The 9625-nt window shown below is 40.1% G+C and overlaps 1 protein-coding gene across 1 annotated transcript; it reads right to left on the reverse strand.

The window, feature by feature from the left end:
* Positions 1-473: 473 nt before the first annotated feature.
* dctn3 (dynactin 3 (p22)) lies at positions 474-7066 on the reverse strand. Its single transcript, XM_079624934.1, has 7 exons — positions 6655-7066; positions 5532-5616; positions 5347-5433; positions 3846-3929; positions 3682-3740; positions 1129-1188; positions 474-984 (listed from the first exon to the last, which is right to left on the reverse strand). The coding sequence occupies exons 1-7, from the start codon at positions 6754-6756 to the stop codon at positions 898-900; spliced, it is 564 nt and encodes a 187-aa protein (XP_079481060.1). The 5' UTR covers positions 6757-7066; the 3' UTR covers positions 474-897.
* Positions 7067-9625: the final 2559 nt, after the last annotated feature.

Here is a 9625-nt window from a genome sequence, read left to right on the forward strand (position 1 = left end):
AATGCAAATATTTCTTAAATATATACATGAATGTGTGTGTATTTATACATAATAATTATACACAGTACACACACATATTATGCAAACACAAACTTTTATTTTGGATGCGATTAATCACGATTAATCTTTTGTCAAAATCATGTGCCCTCATAGTCACAATCTTAAATCAAAATAACTTCTGATGATGTGTTTACTGGCGTGAGGGCGGGGCAACCTGTCACTCACATGAGATCGACCAATAGCAAACCGCAACCATCCAATCAATTCCCAATGGACAAAATCAAGTCCCACTCTACATTTTTCCTGATCCAGATGCCACTTCACATATTTTAAAGGCTTTATAAAAATATATATTTTTTTTAATCCATGTACGGTAATGAGCCCTTTAATGTCTCCTGCAAGTCACTCAGAAGAAGGTAAATACTAGATATAGTGCATACTATGTTTTATACAAAAGAAAAAGACATACAACAAACACTTCAGCAGAACTTAATGGTTTATTTATTGTAATTTAGGAGGTGAAACTTTTCTAAATGCCATAAAAAAAAATCCCCCTCAAACACACATTATCCTCACAATTGCTGGAATAGATAAATTAAAAAGCAAAACTAGTTCCTCAACTCATTACTTTAGAGGAGAATGGTTGAAAAAATATTTTTTTCCAAGCACCTCATATTACAGGAGAAATTTATTTTTGTAAACACAAATGTAATGAACATTTAATTAATAAGAGAAGCATATTTGTACAAGATCAGCGGGTAGCCAAAAGCCTTCCACAACACTTAATACAACAAGGTATGTTTAGGAATGACAGTGCTGTTTTATTAATCATATCTGTAATAATTAATAAAGACTGCTAAATGCAACATTTTACAATGAAATCTAAGCATTAAAATCCTAATCTATCGGCTGGCCTTGCTTGGGTCCTTCCAGCGTACGAAGAGTTTCATCCCACTGTGAAAACTGCTTTGATAAAAGAATCATCTGTGAAAAGGTTAAGGATACTAAGGCATTCATGCGAACGAATTCATGTTCAAAAATGAGCTTATTGTGTGTTTTTTTAGCTGCAGGGACTTTTGGACACGTGGCAAGCAGGCTTTTTTTAACATTCACTGCAAGTAAGGATACCATTTTGTTGTATTCTTCAAACAGCCTTTTCACTTCAGCAGACAGTTCTTCATTCTGGTCCTGTGGAAGTCAATCACAGATCATATATGTTTGTATAGGAAGGAGAGTCAGCATGATTCACGACAGTGATGGTGAAGCCTATGCTAAAATACACGTAAAATACAAGTTTTATACAAAGAAATCCCTACTCCACTCCACCAGCAAATGTGCATATAGGAAGAGAGCAGAGGTGTAAAAAGTATTGGAGTAAAATAACAACTATCTACTACTATAATTATCATTGGTTACACTTTATTTGGTTACACTTTATTTGGTAACACTTTATTTTACAATGTCCTCGTTACATATGTTACATGTACTTACCATAGTAATAACAGTAGCCTAAATGATGCATAATTACATGCAACTAACCCTCAACCAAAGCCCAATCCTAACCCGATACATGTAGTTAATTATTATTACTCAGTACTTAAATAATTACACTGTAACAATAACACCTTCAAATAAAGTGTAACCCTATATTTTAAGGTGATCGTGTTACAGTGTATGTTATGTTATACATAAGTACAATTAAAGGTACAGTAAGCAATTTTTTAAAAATGCTGTTATACCACCAAAATTGTGACGAGTTTTCTTCCGGGAAAGAACACAAGACTACAATAGAGGCGTTTCAGGGAGTTCAGAAGCAGCGACACTGATCAAGAGAATAACTCCCGCTGGAGTGCTTTGTAACTTTGCAGACATTTTTCATGCTCAAACAGCAATATTACACACGAAATAATGTTGAAAATGTAAAAAAAAAAACATAATAGGCCTTCTTTAAATACATCTCAGGTACAATTAAAGGTACAGTAAGTGATTTTTAAAAAATGCTGTTGAAGAGTGGACAGAACACCAAACCACACTTGTAGCTAATCAGCAGTAAGGGGCGTGTCCACTCATAACGGGGGAGGAGAGAGAGATCAGTGCTCAAGACAGACATTAGTAGAACGACTATAGAAAGAGAGAGATGGCAGAGTAAATACAAAAGAGGAAAAGGCCAGGGGAATATAACTTAAAAAAGAAGGGTTACGTTCAGGCAAAAGGTAGGACCCGCTTTAATATCGGAGAAGCTTTCCGGCACTGGAGAGACTTAAGGAGCGACCTAAGGAGCGGGCAGGCTTGAAAACGGACGCTGATGTTGCTTTATTTCTTCTTGATACATGAGTAATGTTAGTTTTGCAGTGTTTCACAGAACTAAGTTAGGCCCCGATCACACCTGACACGTTTTTTGCAGTGAGAGGCGCCTTTTTAAAAATTGTTTTCCTATGGCAGTGAGCGTTCTGTGCGCCCCAGGCTCCTCGCGTTTTTGCAGTTGAAAAAAAAGTTCATAAAAAGCTGATTTGACGTTTACTTGACTGACAGGACAGCTGTTTCGGTGGTTGCCTAGCAACATAAAAAACGCAGTGCACTGCTCGTTCTGTGTGATGGGCCGGTGCTGTGCGCCTCGTGTTTTCAAACCTGTGATCGGGGCCTTATACTGTCTTTTGCTTGAATATACTTGTGTCATCTTCGGTTGTTTGTTGATTTGCATTATTATTATTATTCTAACGGCGCTGAGCCACTTGTCCGTGCGATACTTCTGTCGCGCCGCACTCCACTTTATTCCTATGGGTGACATCAAGCGGCTTTGACGCGCCTGCAAAGCATTCAGGGAAGGCGGCGCTTCATTTGAAAAAATGCCGCGCGTCAAAAAGCTAGCTGATGCCCATCTTTATGCAAATTAATTCCATTGAACGCGACGCAGCTATCCAATAGAAGCAAGCACATGGAGACAGAGGGAAAGTCTCTCGCGGGTCCTTCGTTCTAGACTGGCCGCTGGCTCAAAACCCCGCCCATATCGGTAAACTAGAGGAACGCCCATCAAAGTACAAATGTGGGGAGGCGTCGTGACACCACGCGACAGTCGTGTCGGACAAGTGGATCAGTACCGTAAGCCTGGAACGTCTAAACCTCCTCCACCGCCTGTTTCAAGCATCGGCTCCCAAAGTGTGTCCAAAAGGTGAGATAACATACTCTTAATTTATGTTTTTCTTTTGGTTCCCCTTTTAGTGATCACTATAACCCCTTAATCTTGTCACATTTGTCATTTATTAGTTGCTTGCACTATTGTGTTATTTTTGGGGAGGGATGGAAGGGATGACTAGAATAGAGGAGCTAAATAACAATTAGACATTCGACCTGAACTCTCATAGTAACACAAATTGCTTTCACTTATTGATGACATCATACCCAGCACAGATTTCGCCATAATCATTGTCTGTGTTGAGTAGCGTATGTGTGAATGTGGGGGCGAAGGCATCAAGATTGGGCTGTGATCCTTTTGTGTAGGGGCGTGTTTGTTTTGGTGATTTCAAATATTAACAGTGTTTAATCGCTTACTGCACCTTTAAAATGTAGATTTCTGGAACAGAGTACCTGTACTTTAACTTGTGTACAATTTCTCAGTAGTTTTTACACCCATGGAAGAGAGCACAGAGGATAATGGAGGTAGAAAGAAAAAAAGTGGGTTACCTGCTGTTGAATGTGAATTTGTGACAACCGCTGCACTTTAGTGGTGAACTCTGGAACCGCTGTAATAACACCATTTTGTTAATAATACATCCAGATAAATATTCAAAATATAAGAAAAGAGTTACTTAAATATTTGACAGAAAAAGCAATGGTGTGTGTTTTACCTTTGATGTGGTTGCTGTCCAGAAGAGGCTGCAGATTGTGCACCTGCTCCAATAATGTGGCCTGGGAACGCAAAAACTCTTCCTCTGTAGATATAGGAGGACGAGATTAATACACTGTTGAAATAATTGAATCTATACAAAAATCATTTGGGCCTGGCTTCACAGACAGGGCTCAGATTAAGCCAGGATCAGGCCTTATAACGCTGACGTGGAAACCAGGAGAAACTGTTAATTTTACCATGAACAAACAAGTTATAGAAGGCTTTTTAATCCACAAATCACCAACATGGATGGATTTAATGCAGCAACTAGGGCTGGGCAAAGAAATCGATTTTTCGATTAATCGATTTGATCGATTCAATATCGATTCTCAATGGGCAAAAATCTATTTTTTTCCATATTTTTTTTTTTCCATATTTATATCACCCACAAGCCAGTATTAGTTTTCCTACAGTGTTCATAGGCTTGTAGCCTCCATGTTACAGCTAATGCTGTGAGATTTTATGTTAGCTTTACCTTAAACAAAAAATAACCTGATCCTGATTGATCAAGGCATGCGACTGTTAGACTGCTCCCATCCAGCCCAGAAGAAGCCGCTAAACAAGCTTCTGGGCCAGCGAGAGCTGCGGAGAAGCAAGGGAAACCCGTTCAAGGCCTTCGGCAAAGTCCATCTGAGATCGCCATGATCGTCCCGTGTTTGACACATAAAAGTTTTGTCCATATTGAACTGATACGGAACGCACTTTGTTCCGTATTTTTGAGAATCAATTCAGTGCAAATCCATGACAGACACACACGGCTTCTGTATAGACTTGTCTAATTTTCAGCATCAATTTTTCATCTTGCATCAAAATCCTGTCTATTCATTGTATGCATTTGAAGGTGGGTTTTAATGTACCCAGGAGTACCTAAAATAAAAAGAGTTTAATATACAGGTTTGTGGCTCTATTTATTTTTATTAATTAACCACTCGTAAACTTATGTTCACCGTTTAAAAATAATTAAATATAGGATTTTTATTAAATCTAAGAGTCGAATCGGGAATCGAAATCGAATTTAGAATCGGAATTGAAATCGAATCGAATTCAGAGCTTGCGAATCGAAATCGAATCGAATTGGAACATCTGAATCGATACCCAGCCCTAGAAGCAACGCTAACTGTAACCTTGGCATTGTAGCAGAAATGGTCGAATGTTTTTACATTATTCATTTCATGGTTGATCCAACCTTTTGAGAGTGAAATTCAAGCACTTTTAACGGATGATCAGTGATCACACAACTTTTTCCAGCACTTCAAAAGTCTGCTTGTACTCCTAAAAATTTCAGTAAGGGTCTACTGTGCTCCTAGTAAAAAAAAAAAAAAGTTAGTCTGGACTCTGAAGCCGGTTTAATTTGTGTTTGCTTGTACAATTCACAATTGTGGTACTTTACGTCAAATGTAAAATAAGGGTCCTGAAGCAAAACCAATTGGGAATCACATGGGTGAAAAAAGTGCACTAACCTGCTAGAATAAACTCCAATTTCATCGCATCTGGCACAGCAATGAAGTCTGTGAACTGGGGGTCCAAATACTTCAGCAAATCTTCAACTGATAGAGAAGAGAAATTGATAAGTGATGATGGAACATATTAAAACATACACAGGATTTTGATCACAAATGTTACTGATTAATTGGGAGGCTCTCACTTTTCTTGTGAAGGATCTTGACACGCTCTCTCTTGTTGGCTGTGTTTGCAAGAGCACTACTGATCCTTGTGAGTGACTCAGCACACTGAAGGAAGGAAAGACAGATTATAAATCCAGCAAAAGGTTTATCATGTTAAATATGAAGAGTTACAACTGGGCATGTACTTTCCCAACATCAAGGCTTTAGGTAGAACCGATTAGGTTTTAGTTGAAACTGTTTTTAAAAAGGACTAACCATTTCTGAGTTAATCACTTAGTTTTGATCAAGTATAAAGTATAAATACTTCATGTAATCTCAAAATTAGAATTAACTCATGAAAACGGTCATTTTAATAATTATAATAGAAATGCTGTGCAAGAAGGTTCACTGTGTCACACAGAAGGACATTTTGCTATTTTGACACATTGTTCCCATCAGAACCCCGTATGCTGCATTCATTTTCATGGCAGCTTTAATGGTATTATATGTGAATGTTAAGTGAGTGGCGGTACATTCAATCTAGTCTGTGTCTTAGATCAAGGGTTTTCTATCTTTTAAATGCCAAAGACCCCCAACTATTTTCATCCTTGTGTGAGGGACCCCCATCCTAAAAAAAATTAAGTCAGCTATATATTTTCATGGATAAAGACCCAACTTATACTATAAAAAATGTATATTAAAAATATAATTTGGAAGACTTTGTTTCTATTATTACTTTTTATCCCACTATACTATAATGTACGGGTTTGGAACAATATTATTTATTAAAATGACTTTTTAAAGCATTTATTTATTACTTTAACAAACTTTTTTTTGAATCAACTTCATTTATTTAATTTAATCTTATTTATTTATTTTTTCATAAGTTTATTCATGTAATTTGTCTGCTGCCACGCCCGCAAAATGAACAGATCTCAGTCACTAACGTTACTGCATCACAACATCTACCGAATGCCATCGTGCGATTTCTGACAACCAATGCACATTAAAACCAAAATCGTCAGCAAGAATTAATGCTATTATTATGTCGTGAATATGATCTGTCAAATCCACAACAATAAACACTCGCAGCTGACACTGACACACACACACACACTCATGCAGAGCGGTTGGAGGGCTTTAGGCGTGTCTGAGGCGAATCACCTTCACTGGCTTATTGTTTTTTCCTCCTCTATCCCCATGAACGCGTTTTTCGAGAACTTGAAGGCGAGCGTCCAGATCGTCCAGATTGTTTTTCCCTTCCATTTTGTTGTCTGGGAGTGACCTAAACCGGAAATGACGCTTCGGACAGCCTCTTCTTCTGCGCCTCACGTGACAGCGCAGTCCGCCACCACACGTTTCTCCCTTTCTCCCATAGACGGTTTCTCCAGTGAAGAGGAAACAACATTATCAAAAGGTCTAATAGTTTAAACAAACACTATGCGTAAAGACAACATTAGAGTCACTACATATTCAACATAAAATCAAAATTATGGAACAAAAAATGTACGTCCTTTACCCCTGTACGTTCGTTTGATTTGTTCAGTTAATTTATATGCCGCCAGTAGGGTTGCCCACTTTCTGAAATGGGAAATAGGAAATGGAAATGGGAAATGGGAAATGGGAAATGGGGGGGGGGGGGTCGGTGACATTCAATTAGACAACATTTTAAGGAAGTGTAGTGCAAATAGCCTATATTTATATGATTATACTTCCATTATAGACTTTATTTCCGGTGCAAAACAATAATACATAAAAGAACAAATAATATAGAAAATATAAAATATATATCTTTTATAGCTATATATTAGCTGTTTTTTAATGTATTATTGTTTGGCACTGGGAAGAAAATATTGCACTCAAATACTGCATTCAAGCAATACAACACCTGTATATATGAACATGGAAAATCTCACAGAAACAAATAAACCTCTAGACTAAGCACATTGTGCAGCTATTTTCCCATTCAATTCTATATTTTTGTGCTCTTTTTTGCCGGCTGCTCGGAGGCAGTCATTTTTACATTTCCCGCTGTTGTCACTTGTCGTCATCGTTGCTACGATACATGACTCATGACTGAAACGACCAATTAAAAGGGCATTCTCTGATGATGTTCCAAGATGTTAAAAACGCTACGCTGATCATAGACAAACAGGGGGGGAAATTAGTATCTACCGCACACACCGTCTGTTTTTTTCTTATCATAGCCTACAAATGTCTTCGTTCATAGTCTGACATATATTAGAAGACGTGTGTGTCTGTCATGGATTTGCACTGAATTGATTCTCAAAAATACGGAACAAAGTGCGTTCCGTATCAGTTCAATACGGACAAAACTTTTATGTGTCAAACACGGGACGATCATGGCGATCTCAGATGGACTTAGCCGAAGTCCTTGAACGGGTTTCCCTTGCTTCTCCGCAGCTCTCGCTGGCCCAGAAGCTTGTTTAGCGGCTTCTTCTGGGCTGGATGGGAGCAGTTTGCTCGCTTCTGCTTCAGAGAAACTAGTCAGTTTCAGAAAGAAAAAAACATAGACAAGTCTAAAACCTCATATAAAACTCTTGGAGCTTATGACTCGAGCCAAGGCCTGACTCAGTCTAGAATGGTCCAGCCCAAAATGCGAAGTCTCACTTGGTTGATTAGATGAGAAATATCTGCCTCATTGTAAGTCTCCCGCATCGGTGAGCCATTTCTCCCGGACCTACACGCTGAGGTGGGCGGTTCGTGGAAACACCCGTAGAATTTGGCTATCTCTAACCAGTAACATCCTCATCTTTGAAGGCTCCCGTTCTCCCATCTAAGCCAGACAACATGCCAGACAACATGACAACATCGAGGCTGGTTGGCAAATCATATGCGGTGGCAGGTCAGGTCGGTGGTGCCACACTGCTGGCATACCAGGTCGACCTTCTTAAAGACCTGGACCAAGGCGAGGGTCTATCTCCTGGCAGTCGCTTACAGGCGGCCTGTTTAATTGGCCATGGCTGCTATGGTGGCAGTGGAGAAGCATTTATGGCTTAATCTGTCGTGCATCAGGAAAAGTAATAAGGCCGTTCTCCTCGATTCCCCAGTCTCGTCTTCCAGACTTTCCGGCACTGCCGTTGAGATGGTGGTGGAGAAGTTGAAGGAGGCGAGAGTGCAGTCCACTGCCTTTAAGAAGTTTATCCCTCGCCGGGTCAGGCTCCTTCGAAGACTTTGGGTCTTTCTCGTCCTCTGGGAACGAGTTCCTGAGAAAGATATTCCGTCCTACAGAAGGCGAGTGTGGCGGGCCGAGCTCCTCCTCCTCCGAGTAGCTGGAATTGGACCTTAGGGCCTTGATTTCGGCTAGGAAGAAGGACAAATCGGGAGATTGAGCTGGATAAAATTGAGCTCTCACCCCCATTTCTCTTTCCCTTTCTGGTGGTCTCTTTACTTCTGTGACTCTCCCCTGTGGGGCTTATGAGGTAGAGACAGTTTTTACCCACTCTCATATCCCTTTTCCACCAGCATGATCCAGGTGCTAGTTCAGAGCCAGAGCTATTGCCAGTTCGGAGTTGGTTCGACTGACGGGCCTTCTAAGAACCGGTTTGCCTTTCCACAGGCTAGAGAGCCGCCACAGAGCCAGGTCTTACGTCACTGTGTGCATCTCATGTTGCGCAGCATCGCTCCGATCGGTCCGCGCCGCTCCGATGCATCTCGAACAAGCCTTCCATCAACAATGGCGGTTGTTGCGTTACAATTAATGTTCATGGCTTTGCGAACCTACATCGGCATCCAAACACGCCGAATACAATGCACAGCTCACCGTAACTTGCATAGCTGGTGCAAAGAACCGATTTGAAACTAGGCTCTGGCTCTGAACCAGCACCAGCACTGCCTTGGTGGAAAGGGGTATCAGTCACTGATAAGGCCTAATTAGGGCTAGGCTCTCTTGTGAACATCAGGAACTTACTATATGCATCACAAGTGGACGACACTAAATACAGGTGTAAACAGGGCCTAAAATGTTTTAAGCTCATCCACTTTCGACCACTTACAGAGGCAGTTGAAAATGCATTAGACCGACGATTTAAAGACGGAAAAACGTACCAATGTTCTTTCACCATTTCTGATTTCTAACACACACTCAGAGCGCTCGGCGTGATCTTGCGGCTGT

The sequence above is a fragment of the Phoxinus phoxinus genome (genome assembly GCF_949152265.1).
Source record: "Phoxinus phoxinus genome assembly, chromosome: 10".
In the NCBI taxonomy this organism is placed as follows: Eukaryota; Metazoa; Chordata; class Actinopteri; order Cypriniformes; family Leuciscidae; genus Phoxinus; species Phoxinus phoxinus.